Source organism: Diaphorina citri, unplaced genomic scaffold (assembly GCF_000475195.1).
Source record: "Diaphorina citri unplaced genomic scaffold, Diaci psyllid genome assembly version 1.1 scaffold2747, whole genome shotgun sequence".
Classification (NCBI taxonomy): Eukaryota; Metazoa; Arthropoda; class Insecta; order Hemiptera; family Psyllidae; genus Diaphorina; species Diaphorina citri.
In genome coordinates, this window is record NW_007380164.1 from 12,855 (window position 1) to 30,524 (window position 17,670).

General features: G+C 38.2%; 4 protein-coding genes across 4 annotated transcripts in view; 3 read left to right on the plus strand and 1 right to left on the minus strand.

Annotated features, from left to right (window-relative positions):
- Nucleotides 1-2,316, plus strand: part of LOC103519478 (regucalcin-like) — a 14,838-nt gene extending 12,522 nt beyond the window's left edge. Inside the window, exons 4-5 of the mRNA XM_026830965.1 lie at nt 817-929; nt 1,886-2,316. Coding sequence (XP_026686766.1) covers nt 817-929; nt 1,886-2,122 — 350 coding nt within the window. The 3' untranslated portion in view covers nt 2,123-2,316. The remainder of the gene's footprint in view (nt 1-816; nt 930-1,885) is intronic.
- A 23-nt stretch (nt 2,317-2,339) lies between these two features.
- Nucleotides 2,340-6,514, minus strand: LOC103519479 (dolichol kinase). Its single transcript, XM_026830966.1, has 8 exons — nt 6,511-6,514; nt 5,529-5,752; nt 5,131-5,189; nt 4,885-4,927; nt 3,954-4,163; nt 3,307-3,565; nt 3,039-3,116; nt 2,340-2,758 (listed from the first exon to the last, which is right to left on the minus strand). Exons 1-8 carry the CDS (start codon nt 6,512-6,514, stop codon nt 2,625-2,627), a joined length of 1,011 nt encoding a protein of 336 aa, XP_026686767.1. The 3' UTR covers nt 2,340-2,624.
- Nucleotides 6,515-6,653: 139 nt separating this feature from the next.
- Nucleotides 6,654-8,483, plus strand: LOC103519480 (probable ATP-dependent RNA helicase DDX46). Its single transcript, XM_026830967.1, has 4 exons — nt 6,654-6,831; nt 7,183-7,313; nt 7,805-7,981; nt 8,253-8,483. Exons 1-4 carry the CDS (start codon nt 6,732-6,734, stop codon nt 8,481-8,483), a joined length of 639 nt encoding a protein of 212 aa, XP_026686768.1. The 5' UTR covers nt 6,654-6,731.
- Nucleotides 8,484-9,115: 632 nt separating this feature from the next.
- LOC103519482 (probable ATP-dependent RNA helicase DDX46) lies at nt 9,116-17,329 on the plus strand (the record flags this gene model as incomplete). Its single annotated transcript, XM_008484569.3, has 13 exons — nt 9,116-9,256; nt 9,974-10,080; nt 10,364-10,513; nt 10,937-11,078; nt 11,834-11,963; nt 12,315-12,445; nt 13,182-13,358; nt 13,630-13,815; nt 14,391-14,550; nt 14,952-15,068; nt 15,432-15,632; nt 16,580-16,782; nt 17,149-17,329. Coding segments are annotated over exons 2-13 (1,789 nt in total), but the record flags the coding sequence as incomplete, so codon positions are not given.
- Nucleotides 17,330-17,670: the final 341 nt, after the last annotated feature.

Consider the following 17,670-nt stretch of genomic DNA (forward strand, 5'->3'; position numbering starts at 1 on the left):
TTTTAGGAAACGAGCAAGTCGCTTTTAACGTGACTGCAAATCTTGGTAGTCCAGATGGAATGACGATTGACTCCGAAGGAAAACTTTGGGTGGCTTGCTTTAAAGGAGGAAAAGTGAGTGAATGAAACTACCGTGAGCAAACCCGAAATTAATCTTTCCAGAGAGTCCGTTTCCACTTGTTGTTCAGAAAAAAATCGTGTCTTGTTTAGTGGGAACACTCTCATTTAAATTACATTAGCTACGGGACTTTCGAAAAAAAAAAAAAATCGGGTGAAACTCACAAGTGAGAACGGGCTTCATAAGTAAAAATCGTGTTTTGAGAAAATCGGTTTCAAAAGCCTTTTTTCTCAACATGCTTTTTGCAACTGGATCATGGGTCTAATCTTCCTTACAAATTTATGCTATCTACTCCATCTCCACTTGATGTTGACTTCGGGTGAAACTCACAAGTGAGAACGGGCTTCACAAGTAAAAATCGTGTTTTGAGAAAATCGGTTTCAAAAGCCTTTATTCTCAACATGCTTTTTGCAACTGGATCATGGGTCTAATCTTCCTTACAAATTTATGCTATCTACTCCATCTCCACTTGATGTTGACTTTCCTCAACATGCTTTTTGCAACTGGATCATGGGTCTAATCTTCCTTACAAATTTATGCTATCTACTCCATCTCCACTTGATGTTGACTCTCGATGACAAGAAAACTGTTAATAATTTGAGATCTATCTCCATTCTTCTTTAATGTCTGTTCAGTTGACTCGGTAATTTTCTTTCTTCATTAAATGCACTCTACTTTAACAACGTTCGTATTTCGCAGATGATGGTCAAATGGTTTTTGACTTGAAAGAAAATAATATCAAAGGAATCCCCGACGGGATGACCATTGATGAGCAGGGAAAACTGTGGGTGTCAGTGTTTGGTGGAGGCAAAGTAAGTTTCTTGCTGCATGTTGTGTTTGGTGGAGGTACTTCTTGTAATCTCTTATGCTAATTATTAATAATTATAATGATTTCACTCAAATGAGACTTGGGTCTTAACGCTTTCGAAGGTACGGTTTCCTAGCGACGTGTTTTTTGCGTCGTGGTTGACGTGATACGCTGAGCGTTTCACGTCGGGCACCTCTTCTGAGTAATAAGAGATGTGCTAGGCTTTTCGTGGTAACAAAAACCTAGCTATAAGTTATTGGTTTGTAATAACTTGGAATGCTCGGGGAAGAATGACCCAATAGTCAATACCTCCTGCATTTGTAAACAACTTAATAAGTTGGATGATTCTTAAAAGTTTTTCGTGCATTTGCGCTATATATAATCCAAATATCTTTCAACATAAGACTGTAGCCCAGGAGTAAATGCATGAAAACATAAAATTTTATATGATTTGAAAGACCCAGAATTTGGTCAGCAATATCTCTTCTTCCTGGTCATCGTCCATGATTTCTTGTAGTAAAATCCCCATCAACTTTCTTTTCCTGCAAATGGCCTCCATTTCTCTGAACTGTCTCACAAAAACTAAAAATGAACAACTACGTCGGGCGAAAACGTTTTGTTGGAAAACACTTTCACGCAGCGCAATATATTTCACGCTCCTGCCGACGTGTTCGGTTCCGCGCTGCGCAGAAAACACGTCGCTAGGAAACCGTACCTTAAAAGTTTTTCGTGCATTTGCGCTATATATAATCCAAATATCTTTCAACATAAGACTGTAGCCCAGGAGTAAATGCATGAAAACAGAGAATTACACAGTTAAACAATAGGGCAATGAACGAATAATATTAAAGGATCATTATTTATCTCCCACCCAGATCATCCGTGTTGATCCATTACACAGTTAAACAATAGGGCAATGAACGAATAATATTAAAGGATCATTATTTATCTCCCACCCAGATCATCCGTGTTGATCCCGACACCAAGCAGCTCCTGTTTACTCTACCAGTGCCTGCTCATCAAACCACTTCAGTGGCGTGGGGCGGCGACAATTACGATGAGCTTTACATTACCAGTGCCAACTTCCCCGACTACATTCCAGAAGAGGAGAGGGACAAGTACTCACACAATGGCTACTTGTTCAAGGCCACTGGACTGGGTGTGAAAGGCTTGCCTCCGACAAACGCCAAGTTGTAAAGTGCCTTTGCCTTTGTCATATTATTTTATTTATTTTTTCCTGTATACGTATCCACGAAACTTTTTTTTTTTTTTTTCTTTTTTTTTCATTTTTTTTTTTTTTAATTTTATTATTGTATTTTTCATCAACTTTTTACCCCAATAGATGACTAGAATGTAACTAGAATTTTGTTGAAAATGAAACTGAAGATTAATTATACACTTTTCAGCGTTTTCCTTTGTACATCACACATCATTAGTCGTAAGATTTTCTTCTTTTGCTTCGCCTTATCCCGTCTACAGACGGGGTCGGTGTTTTTCGTTAGCCTCTCAATCAGCCCTAACTAGGGTGATTGGTTTGGGCTGACATTTGGTTTTGGCTACAAATTTTGCGAGTGGATGCCCTTTGCACTCCAATAAACTTCATCATAAGATGACTTTCACTAAGGGAACTTCGTCTTCTGGCCCGCTTGATTCAAGGGTTACCTGAACTTCACACTGGAATTTATGTCAGGTAGGTTTACTATCCAAGTAGAAATATACAGTACTGAACAAGGGGTAGAACGAGATTGTCAACTTGGTCAGTTTTAGCTTCGATTAAAGTCACTATCCCCGTGCCAACGACTCCAATGTAGACTTTATTCCATGGTATTAAATCTGAAATTGAATTAAAAAACCAATGTTAATTGTTGAAATTATATTTTATTTATTGTTCCGTAAGATATTTCCCTGACATCTTAAATCAGTTTTTTTTTTTTTTTTTTTTTTTTTTTTAGGGGTTTAACGTTCGAGCTTTTTGATTTCCATGAGTAAGTATAACGGGCGTGTGCCACAAGTTATTGACATAGATAATAACTCAACCAGACACAAGTTGTGCCCGATTTTGCTCAACTTTTGTACTCGCACATGGTCTTCAAATTTTAAAATGTAAACTTACCTAGATAAAAGAAAGCTAAAATGACCAGCAATTGTGACAGGAAACAAGCAGCACTACCTTCAATGGATTTAGGACTGTCTGAAATTAGAAGTACAAAATGAGAATAGATTTGGTTTGAAGAAGAGGGAGTGCATTTCCCCCCCTCAATGAAAAATAAATAGAATCTGGGACTTTTTGAACAGGAAGCAAGTGCGTTACCACTGGACCAACCGTGCCTCAATATCCAAATCTCCACATTTGGGTAATAATATAATCCAAATAGTCTTACTTTTCCATTTGTGTTTCCCGTATTTGAAGCCCACCATGCTCGCAAAACAGTCGCCCACCCCTATGCTCAATATTCCTGCACTGAGTGACAACATATCAGCCTGATCCAGAGGACCAGGACTTAGCCACAGAGGTAGGGAACATCCTGTGAGAAGATACAGGGGAGTGAGAGCCACAGTGGAATCTTTCTCATCCACGTACATATGAAAACCTTGGTTCAGAACATCGCTCAAAGGAGGCAAGCAGAGAATTCGCATTATCTGGAAAGAAAGAAAAGTTTCTCAATATGAAATTTCCTTCTTCTTTGCCTTTTCCCATGTTCAGATGGGGTTTGTCGTCGGCCTCTTAATCAGCTTTAGAGTGATCACTTTGAGGCCAACTTCTTTTGGCCAAACAAAATTTTCCGACTGGATGCCCTTCGCACTCAACCTTCGCTATTGATATAGCGTAAGGAAATTTGGACTAATCTACTCCCTGTCTGTAGTCCCCAAGCTAAACGCTGATCTACTCTCTGTTTATGGTCCCTCAGCCAGACGTTTCTTAGTATGAAATACTTTAGTTTTAAACATGTGTTTAAGCTTGAACAGGTAAGTGATGAAATTTAAAAGGAGATGTTAAGAAATAAAACAGGTAATAGTGATAACTTACCTCTAGAACTAAGAACAAAGCAAGGACCACTCCACTGGCCAAGTATAGAAGGCATCGGTTAAACACTAGTCCAGGAATATACACGGCCACTGCAAGCAGATGGAAGTATTTCCTCAGAGACGTAGTGGCTTTCTGATTGGAAGATATTTGGAAAGCAATCACTGCGATAGCTATGAGAACACATGCCACCCAGTAAATCACAAGCAACACCTGAAACAATAGTACAGTTGTTGGTGTACTTTACAGTACTTTGGGTTTTTTTGATGACATCCATTATAAATAATCTGTTACCCATAGCAGGACCCATTACAAGTAAATAAAGTATCATTACAAATTACAGTCAAGTCCAACAGGCAAATGTATTAATGAAGCAGGTCCCTCCAGGCACCTGAAAAATAAACACCAAGAAGATCTGCCATCATTTGCCTGCAGACCAATTGAGGCCCTAATGCTAGAAGACAACACAGCCAACAACAAATCAACCTGACAACCAACCCCATTTGTTAGTTTAATAGGCCTCAGACCAATTGAAGCCCTAATGCTAGAAAACAACACAGCCAACAACAAATCAACCTGACAACCAACCCCATTTGTTAGTTAAATAGGCCTCAGACCAATTGAAGCCCTAATGCTAGAAAACAACACAGCCAACAACAAATCAACCTTAGAACCAACCCCATTTGTTGGTTCAATAGGCCTTTGAGTGGGGGGCCATTTCTTCCGAGTGAGTTCTAGAGTATGGCAGTGCTAGTATTAACTATCTGAGCTCGTGGTTATGTACTGGGTTGAGATAGGCAAGGTTGGTAAACTAACCTTGTTTTTAAGTTACCACTCCCATGCCAAACTGTAGAAGCAATGCCCTGTCTCAACTAGTCTTGTGTCAACAACCCAGTACATAACCACAACCTGAAAGACACACTTAGTCACTTACTGTATGTGTGTCAGCTAGTAGCAACTGAATGATCCAGAGTATCCTGTCTCAACTAGTCTTGTGTCAACCCAACCCAGTACATAACCACAACCTGAAAGACACACTTAGTCACTTACTGTATGTGTGTCAGCTAGTAGCAACTGAATGATCCAGAGTATGGGAGACCTTTCCAGTAATATGTGAAGAGGAATGACTCCACCCAAAGTAGCTATCAATGCAAGACAGGGGTAGAAAGTTAGAGGAGACCTCAATGATGGCACTATGTAAACTAGAGAGCCATGTAAAACAATGCAACTGAGCCCCACCTGTAATCAATTAAGAAGGGAATAAAGAAGTAATGTGAGAGGTATACATTCATCTGCCTGGGTCAGTAATTTGGTGCTGAGATTTTACAGAGTTCCTCAATAAATAATCATCAGGAATCCCAAGATGTAACAATCCAAGATAAAATCTATGGATAAAAAATAGGTACGAGTACATATCATATCTAGCATGAGTTTGGTGCTCTGTCAATGCTTACTTAATAATTGGAAAATGGTATCAGAGAAAGAGCCCTAGTACTTGAGAGCCTTTCTTTAACTATTATGTAAATTAATTATATTCATCTAGCATCTAGTGATAGGAATATAAAGTTTCAAAGTTACCTGTAAGACTAATGTGGCAATATCTTGACAGTTCACCAGTCCCTGTTTGCTAAGGAAAGCATTTGTATAAACATGCATTTGGAACAGAAGGAATGTTTGAGTGACAATGCTTGCTTCACCATATGTAAACCCATCTTTAACACTCTTCATTAACTGCTCTAACAGGGGGTGGTAACATAGAGCACTCACTAATGAGTGTAGAATATTGATGTACACACCATAACCTGCACATTGAAACAAACATGATAGGTTAATATCTATAATTATTCTATACAGTGCATTGCTAAAGTCTTCAAAAGTGTGTTCCTGGGACCCATTTAAGAATATTTCACTCTATGGACCCATGTCTAGAATTTCTTCCACTTCCTGCTGGGATCACGAGATTTATTTGGCAGTGGGCCTAGGCCCTCCTAGAATTTGTCGCAACAACCTATGAACTCAAAGTGAGAAAGTTTTAGATAACACTTCAGTCAATAATTTAAGACTGGTTTTAGAGTCACCTATGTTAAACTACGCTGAGCAAGGCCAATAAATGGATGGGTGACTTAAACATTATATTGGGGAATAAAGGGAGAACAGGCTCTAGTCTTGATTTTAAATCATTACATGAAAGTAAGATCAAAAATCACATCAATAATAATAATAATGATGATAAATATTAAACATATTAGGTAGGTACATAGGTAAGTACTGATTTTCTTTAACCACGATCAAATAAACTATGGGTTAAAAAATTCCCAGAGGGACAAGCCCAGCTTGTTTAAAAAGGAAAGAAATAATAATGATAATAATGATAAATATTAAACATATTAGGTAGGTACATAGGTGAGTACTGATTTTCTTTAACCACGATCAAATAAAGTATGGGTTAAAAAATTCCCAGAGGGACAAGCCCAGCTTGTTTAAAAAGGAAAGATTTGCTAAAGTCTTCAAAAGTGTGTTCCTGGGACCCATTTAAGAATATTATTTTCACTCTATGGACCCATGTCTAGAATTTCTTCCACTTCCTGCTGGGATCACGAGATTTATTTGGCAGTGGGCCTAGGCCCTCCTAGAAAGGAAAGAAATATATCTATGCCCTAGTTAATATTTAACATTATATTTAGACCTGGCACATTACTGTGCACTCAGATAATTAATCAAAGATTAAAAATAAAAATTAACTGATTTCAGGAAGTTGAAGCTACAAGACTAGAGTTAGAAATGCAAAAGAGGAGGGACAGAATAGAAAGATGGCGAGCTGAAAGAAAAAAGAAAGACATTGAGACAATCAAGAAAGACATAAAATCCAATTTGTCTTCAGGTAGGTACATCATACTGATACTGATAGCTTCAAGCTTGGCCTGGATTTGTATTGACCTATTGGAAGTTTTGTACTCTAACGCATCTCTGTTTTACTAAGTAACAATGAAATCACTTCTATGCATCAAGTTTCCTGTATAATGATTAAGACCCCTCCTGTATTTGGTTCAGAGTCCATTCACTGTGGTTAAACAGATGATATTGCCAGTTATGAAATAAATTCTTGACATTAAGATTTCCTGTGTTTTAAGGGTTTGAACAATATCAACACATTTCGATCGTCACGTTCTTCTTCTTCAATACAAATAAAATTAGTTACTTCTCTCATGTTGATTCTTTGCTTGATTATCAGGGCTAGGAGGTTCAGCACCCATGAAGAAATGGAATCTAGAGGATGATAGCGATGAAGATGAGAACGATAACAAGGATGAAAACGGAAAGACAGCAGAGGAAGACATTGACCCTTTGGATGCCTTCATGCAGGTTAGATAACATAGAAAACATGCTCTTTTTTTAATATAAAATTTCATTATTTTACAGAGAGTTCGTCTGATGATAATAAAAAGTTGTTTTTTTTTTCCAAGAGGTTTGATAGAGGGAACTGTAACTGCTAGGGTCTTATCGTCCCGAAATCGAAGAGAGAAGGAAGACAGGACAGGAGAAAGCCAGCCGTTCCGAGAACGAAACTTATCCCTTCAGGATAAAATTCCCCCCGGGCAGGTATTGAACCCACGGCCTAGCGCTTACAAGTTACAAGGCAGACGCGCTACCAACCAAGCTAACTAATGAATTTTGTGACTTGGATTGGACTTGAACCATCAACCTCCATATCCGAAGTCCAATACTTTAACTACTACATCTCTAAGGCTGGCTCTCAGCTGATATTTTGTTTGATATAGATTTATAGAACAAGTAAGTCTTGGGTGTGTCTAGAAAACTGCATGTAAAATTTCATTTCCCATATTTCCTCCTAGGGTGTCCATGAAGAAATGAGGAAAGTGAACAAGCCTGCTGTTCCCACCACAGCTGATGTTAAGCCTGCAGATAGCGGTAGTAAACCAGCTGGTGTTGTCATAGTAACGGGAGTAGTTAAGAAAAGCGTCGAGAAGGCAAAGGGGGAACTAATGGAGGAAAATCAAGATGGTTTGGAGGTAAGTAAGTAGAGTAAATTAGAAAAAAAAAGATAAAAAGAATTTTTTTTTTTTTACTGAGTAGTTGATTGGTGTGTGGGGACGACGACCCAAACTTTTGACCTTTCCCAAAAATGAATAGTAGATCCATCCATGAAGATAGAGAAAAAAGTCTCCTTATTGCCGAAATAGCAAGCAGTATGTGGTACGTTCTCAATCCGTATATACCATGATAAATCCGCTAGGTAGTAACTGAATAACTAACATAAACATTTGTTTCCGTATCCTTCAGTACTCCTCAGAAGAAGAGCAGGAAGATCTAACGTCGACAGCCGCCAATCTGGCGTCAAAACAGAAGAAAGAACTGTCCAAAGTAGATCACAGTACGATCGAATATTTACCGTTCCGAAAAGATTTCTATGTGGAAGTGCCCGAAATCGCCAGGATGACACCTGAAGAAGTTGAAAAATACAAAGAGGTAAGCATAACGCCTTACCGGGCAGAGTTGTATTCGATTATATGAAATTTATTTCAGTCAAACATGGCTCAACCAATAAGATTCCCCTTTGGACGTAAACTTAGCGAAATCTCATTGGTTCAGCCATGTTTGACTGAAATAAATTTCACATAATCGAATACAACTCAGTTTTGCAAAACTGAACGTTTCTGACTCAGTTGAGAACTCTTTCTGCAACATTTTCACTTGACAGGCAAAACTGATGGTGAGCAACCGGCCTAATGTTGCACCTGCGACCTTTTCTCCGCTTGGACTTTTTAGCCCGCGATCATTTCAAACTGACTTAAGTTATTAGGACCACCTCTATAAACTCCCCGGAAATTTATGAACTTCAAATAGTCTGATGAAGATTCCCCTTTGGACGTAAACTTAGCGAAATCTCATTGGTTCAGCCATGTTTGACTGAAATAAATTTCACATAATCGAATACAACTCAGTTTTGCAAAACTGATGTGACTCAGTTGAGAACTCTTTCTGCAACATTTTCACTTGACAGGCAAAACTGATGGTGAGCAACCGGCCTAATGTTGCACCTGCGACCCGCTGTGCTTACAATCGGAACTAATTATGCCGGCAACGAGTAGTCATTGGGCATTGGCCGCCCCGCCCGCGAAATTTTAAAATTTAGCTCAATGGTGATTGTTGATTCGTTAAAATTTTAGTTGGACCTTTTTAGGATTTTATGATTAAATATTAAAACGTTTAACCCTTTTACTTGTACTAGCTTTGGAGGTTTGTCCTTTGTTTCTACTTCACTCTATTGTGCTTTCTACAGGAAGGTAGGTATTCATCATTCAGCCAAGTCCATTTGAGTCAAAAATTGTTGTCGAGTGAGCCTAGGGTCTCCAGATCAAATTTTTAAAAAGTAGGACATTTGGTTCCAAAAACCCAGACATTCCATCGAAAACCCGGACATTTCCCAAATTCCAAAATGTATAGTTTGCACCAGTGCCCAGGGTGCAGAGAACACTGCATTTACATACCTTACTTAAGTTACACACGATCGTTCCTCTTCACATTCCGATGAAAGCAAACATTTTTACTGGTTTTGTTGATGTTTCATGAATACGAATGTCCATAATGTAAAGACAATCATTAGTCATGTAAAATACACAATCATGACGAATTGTCAACCTATGTATAAATTGTAGGCATTTCTAGGTAAAACATGAAGTATACATATAGGTATTTACTTATTCTGAACTGGATTCACTGAATAAAAGAGACAAATTAATAAATTATTCAATAAATACTGATGTGATTTATGAATCTCATCAAAAACCCGGACATTTCCCAAATTTTCAAAAATCCCCCCGGACGCCGGACAAACATGTAAAAACCCGGACATGTCCGGGAAAACCCGGACGTCTGGAAACCCTAAGTGAGCCATAGCAAATTAACACACAAGTGAACAAAATATACTGAAATACTATACTTAAGTAATCATTCATCCCTCACAGCTCACTAACAGGAGGTACTTTCAAATTTGTTTTCAGGTAGACAATTAATATTGAGAAGGTAGCCTACACAAACCGGTTCTCATCTCTAAGAGAATACTATTTATGACCAAGTTCACATAATTGAAAAGGAAAATGGTTCGCAGGTAAGTGTCCTGTCATATTAAGACCAATATAATTAAATATAAAAATCCCGTTAATTACAAACCTAATCACTTACTAAGCACCTACTCTTGTAATTGAATTCTATTTATTTTTCTTTTACCTAGCAAGCACATATTTGTACTATAACCAAAGAAGTAGAGCAAGGTCAGGGTATTTGAAAAGATACAAAAAGGCAGGGATCTGTTTACCCTGAGCATTCTCCTGTAATATACCCACTTATGGGTTGGTCAAACACTTATGCAAAAGCTTATTTACTGTTTTCAGTCGCAGGAAAAGAAGTCGAAGCAGATCCCCATCTCCAAGTCACAAGAGACCTAAGGAATCTAGGAGAGACAAGGATAGAGACAGACGAAGAAGGAGCAGATCTCATGAAAGGAGAAGTGAGAGAGATAGGGACAGGGATCTTGAGAGAAGGTGAGTTCTTCGTATTTAATTATTTACTTAAGGTTGCCTGTGCCTGTTTCACCTAAATTGGTGTTTAAAATTGAAGTAGAGATACTGTTAAAGTTATTTTAACAGTTCTATAGGTTTTATTATTATTATTATTATTTTGTAACCTGTACTTACAGTTATTTTATTGAAATCATAAATTCCTACCATGTACAAATATGATAAATAACACTTGTAACCTGTACTTACAGTTATTTTATTGAAATCATAAATTCCTACCATGTACAAATATGATAAATAACACATTTGGATTGATTGCAATACATTCTCATTAGTCATTACTAGTACATATTGTAGCTTTGCTATAATTTAGTAATAGAAAGTAAAAGTGCATGTGAAAATTAATGAGTATCTAATCAATTAATTTATGTACTTTTTTGTTTCTAGGAAAGAAAAATCCAGAGGTTCAAAAAGAAGGTCCAGGTCAAGAGAAGCAGAGCGGTCCAAAGATCATAGCAAAAAAGAAGAGAAGGATAAAAGGGAGAAGGAGGAAGAAGAAGCTGCTTTTGATCCTTCAAAGTTAGACAAGGTAAATTGTTTTTAGCCCATCCTTCCTTTATTATTACGATAGTATGTAATAAGGGACGGGCTATTGTATTTGCTTGGTGTCTGTCTGCCCCCATAGAAGGACTTATCCAAACCTACCTTTTTTACCAGGAACACGAAAGTGGTGGTGCAAATTTTGTCCAGAGAACCAAAAAAAAAAAAAAAAAAAAAAAAATTTTTTTGGGGTTTTTGGGGAAGGGGCTCTTTTTCTGAATAAAGGGGATTAATTGTCCTCATGTTCGTAGGGATGGGGCGACCCAACAACCTATGAACCTCAAGTGAGAAATTATGTAGATAAACACTTCAGTTCAAATAATTTAACGACTGGTTTTAGAGTCACCTAATGTTAAACTACGGCTGAGCAGGCCAATAAATGGATGGGTGACTTAAACATTATATTGGGGAATAAAGGAGAACAGGCTCTAGTCTTGATTTTAAATCATTAACATGAAAGTAAGATTCAAAAATCACATCACAATAATAATAATAATAATGATGATAATAATGAATAAATATAAAAATATTAGGTACGTACATAGGTGAGTACTGATTTTCTTTAACCACGATCAAATAAACTATGGGTTAAAAAATTCCCAGAGGGACAAGCCCAGCTTGTTTAAAAAGGAAAGAAATATATCTATGCCCTAGTTAATATTTAACATTATATTTAGACCTGGCACATTACTGTGCACTCAGATAATTAATCAAAGATTAAAAATAAAAATTAACTGATTTCAGGAAGTTGAAGCTACAAGACTAGAGTTAGAAATGCAAAAGAGGAGGGACAGAATAGAAAGATGGCGAGCTGAAAGAAAAAAGAAAGACATTGAGACAATCAAGAAAGACATAAAATCCAATTTGTCTTCAGGTAGGTACATCATACTGATACTGATAGCTTCAAGCTTGGCCTGGATTTGTATTGACCTATTGGAAGTTTTGTACTCTAACGCATCTCTGTTTTACTAAGTAACAATGAAATCACTTGTATGCATCAAGTTTCCTGTATAATGATTAAGACCCCTCCTGTATTTGGTTCAGAGTCCATTCACTGTGGTTAAACAGATGATATTGCCAGTTATGAAATAAATTCTTGACATTAAGATTTCCTGTGTTTTAAGGGTTTGAACAATATCAACACATTTCGATCGTCACGTTCTTCTTCTTCAATACAAATAAAATTAGTTACTTCTCTCATGTTGATTCTTTGCTTGATTATCAGGGCTAGGAGGTTCAGCACCCATGAAGAAATGGAATCTAGAGGATGATAGCGATGAAGATGAGAACGATAACAAGGATGAAAACGGAAAGACAGCAGAGGAAGACATTGACCCTTTGGATGCCTTCATGCAGGTTAGATAACATAGAAAACATGCTCTTTTTTTAATATAAAATTTCATTATTTTACAGACAGTTCGTCTGATGATAATAAAAAGTTGTTTTTTTTCCAAGAGGTTTATGCTCTTTTTTTAATATAAAATTTCATTATTTTACAGAGAGTTCGTCTGATGATAATAAAAAGTTGTTTTTTTTTTTCCAAGAGGTTTGATAGAGGGAACTGTAACTGCTAGGGTCTTATCGTCCCGAAATCGAAGAGAGAAGGAAGACAGGACATTCCAAGAGGTTTGATAGAGGGAACTGTAACTGCTAGGGTCTTATCGTCCCGAAATCGAAGAGAGAAGGAAGACAGGACACCAAGAGGTTTGATAGAGGGAATTGTAACTGCTAGGGTCTTATCGTCCCGAAATCGAAGAGAGAAGGAAGACAGGACAGGAGAAAGCCAGCCGTTCCGAGAACGAAACTTATCCCTTCAGGATAAAATCCCCCCCGGGCAGGTATTGAACCCACGGCCTAGCGCTTACAAGTTACAAGGCAGACGCGCTACCAACCAAGCTAACTAATGAATTTTGTGACTTGGATTGGACTTGAACCATCAACCTCCATATCCGAAGTCCAATACTTTAACTACTACATCTCTAAGGCTGGCTCTCAGCTGATATTTTGTTTGATATAGATTTATAGAACAAGTAAGTCTTGGGTGTGTCTAGAAAACTGCATGTAAAATTTCATTTCCCATATTTCCTCCTAGGGTGTCCATGAAGAAATGAGGAAAGTGAACAAGCCTGCTGTTCCCACCACAGCTGATGTTAAGCCTGCAGATAGCGGTAGTAAACCAGCTGGTGTTGTCATAGTAACGGGAGTAGTTAAGAAAAGCGTCGAGAAGGCAAAGGGGGAACTGATGGAGGAAAATCAAGATGGTTTGGAGGTAAGTAAGTAGAGTAAATTAGAAAAAAAAAGATAAAAAGAATTTTTTTTTTTTTACTGAGTAGTTGATTGGTGTGTGGGGACGACGACCCAAACTTTTGACCTTTCCCAAAAATGAATAGTAGATCCATCCATGAAGATAGAGAAAAAAGTCTCCTTATTGCCGAAATAGCAAGCAGTATGTGGTACGTTCTCAATCCGTATATACCATGATAAATCCGCTAGGTAGTAACTGAATAACTAACATAAACATTTGTTTCCGTATCCTTCAGTACTCCTCAGAAGAAGAGCAGGAAGATCTAACGTCGACAGCCGCCAATCTGGCGTCAAAACAGAAGAAAGAACTGTCCAAAGTAGATCACAGTACGATCGAATATTTACCGTTCCGAAAAGATTTCTATGTGGAAGTGCCCGAAATCGCCAGGATGACACCTGAAGAAGTTGAAAAATACAAAGAGGTAAGCATAACGCCTTACCGGGCAGAGTTGTATTCGATTATATGAAATTTATTTCAGTCAAACATGGCTCAACCAATAAGATTCCCCTTTGGACGTAAACTTAGCGAAATCTCATTGGTTCAGCCATGTTTGACTGAAATAAATTTCACATAATCGAATACAACTCAGTTTTGCAAAACTGAACGTTTCTGACTCAGTTGAGAACTCTTTCTGCAACATTTTCACTTGACAGGCAAAACTGATGGTGAGCAACCGGCCTAATGTTGCACCTGCGACCTTTTCTCCGCTTGGACTTTTTAGCCCGCGATCATTTCAAACTGACTTAAGTTATTAGGACCACCTCTATAAACTCCCCGGAAATTTATGAACTTCAAATAGTCTGATGTATTTTAGTTTCAAACTATTAAAAAATCTAATGGAAATGCCTATTCAATCTTTAAACAAGAGGCAGTGTAGTTAGCTTGGTGGCCAGTGGGAATCGATTGTTCGTTTCCTGCCTGAGGCGAACTTTATCGCGGATATTGTTAATTTGATTAAAGATTGATTACTTATGATGTAATAATAAATTGTTCTAGGAGCTGGAAGGTATTCGTGTGAAAGGCAAGGGCTGTCCGCGGCCTATCAAGACTTGGGCACAGTGTGGCGTCAGCAAGAAAATTCTGGATGCTCTCAAGAAACAAAATTACGAGAAACCAACGCCCATTCAAGCACAAGCTATTCCTGCCATTATGTCAGGTAAAATCACGTCTTAATCCCCTCTCTCTTTAGCTTATGATTCAAATTAAGTTTTTTCTGCTATTCAATTCAAGCCTGGAGGTTAACGCGCCGTCTGCCTCGTAAGCGCTAAGTCGCGGGTTCGATTCCCGCACCTACATCCTAAACAAGTAAAAAAAATTGTATTTTTTATTTTATTTTATTATTATTATTATTTTATTTTTTATTTTACGGCTGGCTTTCTCCTTTTCTGTCCTCCTTCTGTCTTCGTTTTTGTGACGATAAGACTGTCGTTGTCAGAGCTCCCTCTATCAAAACTCTTGGAAAAAAAACACGCCGTTTTTAATGTTGAAGCCCTGAAAATCCTGAAATACTTTCTTCTCAGCAAATTAATTTCTCTGAATTCCATTCTTGTTTATTAGGAAGAGATTTGATCGGGATCGCCAAAACCGGGAGTGGCAAAACCGTGGCATTTGTTTTACCCTTGCTGAGGCATATATTGGATCAGCCGCCTCTGGAAGAAACAGATGGGCCCATGGGTAAGTGATGTAGTGACGTTTCTTAATACATCGTTGATTCGTATAAGGTTAACCCATCCCTTGGGGCTTGTAAGCGCTAGGCCGCGGGTTCGATTCCCGCCTGGGGCGTATTTTATCCTGAAGGTCTGTCAAACCTCTCTAAAGAAAGTCTTGTAATGGTGTGATTGCAGCCATCATCATGAGTCCGACTCGAGAACTGTGCATGCAGATTGGAAAGGAAGCCAAGAAGTTCACCAAGTCTCTTGGTCTTCTATCCTGTCTTCCTTCTCTCTTCGCTTTCGGGACGATAAGACCTTAGCAGTTACAGTCCCCTCTATCAAACCTCTCTAAAGAAAGTCTTGTAATGGTGTGATTTGATTGCAGCCATCATCATGAGTCCGACTCGAGAACTGTGCATGCAGATTGGAAAGGAAGCCAAGAAGTTCACCAAGTCTCTTGGTCTGCGCGTAGTGTGTGTATACGGGGGCACGGGTATTTCTGAACAGATATCTGAATTGAAGAGAGGAGCTGAAATTATCGTCTGTACACCGGGACGTATGATTGACATGTTAGCGGCCAATAGCGGTGAGTGATATCTTGTTTATTCGTCTCAGATCTCGGATAGGACTGAAAAGACTCTTTTACCTTATGTTCTAACGCCCCTAAGGGTTTTAAACCCCAATCCTTCCAACACTGTAAGACAGGTATCAAAGGTAGGTACATGATAATGATACCTGTCTCATAGACACGGTACCTCAGTTTTCAAAACAAAATGTTGTATTTTATTTTCGTAGGTAGAAAGATGATGAAGAAAGCTCTCAACTGTCTCCAGTTCCTTTTCTTCTCATGTCGCTCCTGGAATTGAACTGGGATCTCCCAAGTACAAATCTAATATCTGTTGCACTAAACGGGACTTCATTCTGAATCTAAACAATCGTTTTATAATAACTTATTACAGATATTACCTACGAGGTCACTGTTCTTTTTAACAACTGATTGTGGCCCATCTTTGAATCCCAACAAACTCTCTCCATTCTTCCACCTCCTTCTACTGCCCCTAATGCACATGCTTCCAGCTTTATGGCAAAGAAAGCTCTCAACTGTCTCCAGGTCCTTTTCTTCTCATGTCGCTCCTGGAATTGAACTGGGGTCTCCCAAGTACAAATCTAATATCTGTTGCACTAAACGGGATTTTGCATTCTGAATCTAAACAATCGTTTTATAATAATTTATTACAAAATAGATATGCTCGTAGGTCACTGTTCTTTTTAACAACTGATTGGCCCATCTTTGAATCCCAACAAACTATCTCCATTCTTCCACCTCCTTCTACTGCCCCTAATGCACATGATTCCAGCTTTATGGCAACTGATAATCTTTCTCTATGATAATCTTTATAAACTATGAAGTTGTAAAAGTTATTTATTCGAACTGTTTCCTTTATGGCAACTGATAATCTTTCTCTATGATAATCTTTATAAACTATGAAGTTGTAAAAGTTATTTATTCGAACTGTTTCCATTATTTCCTAGGTCGTGTGACAAACTTGAGACGAGTGACGTACATTGTATTGGACGAAGCAGATCGAATGTTCGACATGGGATTCGAACCCCAGGTCATGAGGATCATAGACAACGTGAGACCCGACAGACAGACGGTCATGTTTAGTGCCACGTTTCCGCGACAAATGGAAGCGCTTGCTCGGAGAATTCTCAACAAACCGATAGAAATCCAGGTAAAAACAAGGGTCAAAATACGTTTCTCTTTGTTTCGCTAAAAAAATTCTTCAAGAAGATCTCCCAAGGTATACCTACATATTCTCATGTAATAATTTTATTACGAAAAATGGTACTTGTTCAGAAGTTACATCAATGGAAAATTGCTACAAAAAGGAGCTGTCACAAATGAGCACTGACCAGTGTTATTATAAGGTTAGGTTAAACACAAAAAGGAGCTTTCACAATTTGAGCAGTGACCAGTGTTATTATAGGGTTAGGTTAAACACAAAAATGAGCTTACTTTTTCATCATCGTGGCTTCTGAATAATTACCCGAATAACTTATTCACACTTTATATGACTTGGATTCACGAAAAATTTCAGGTTGGCGGCCGAAGTGTGGTATGTAAGGAGGTAGAACAGCACGTCATAGTTCTGGATGAAGAACAGAAGATGCTCAAACTGTTGGAACTCCTGGGTATCTACCAGGACCAAGGCAGTGTTATTGTATTCGTGGATAAACAGGAGAATGCAGACTCCCTCCTATTTCACTCTATGGACCCATGTCTAGAATTTCTTCCACTTCCTGCTGGGATCACGAGATTTATTTGGCAGTGGGCCTAGGCCCTCCTAGGATTCTATTTGGGATTTTTTGGTTGTGAAGTACTTGGACACCTACTCCTTGAGATTCTTAACTTTGACCAAACACAAACCAAACAATTTACACACCTTCAAACGAGTAAAGTGTCAGAAGAAGAGATGTTGTTGTCATTGAGGCAAGGACACCAATTTGTTTCAGTGGTAATTGACATTTATTAGCATAATGCAGCACTCCACATGTTGAGTTGATGAGGAAACTTATTGATAATAGGGAGAAATGCCAATATAGAAATGAACATTGAGTTG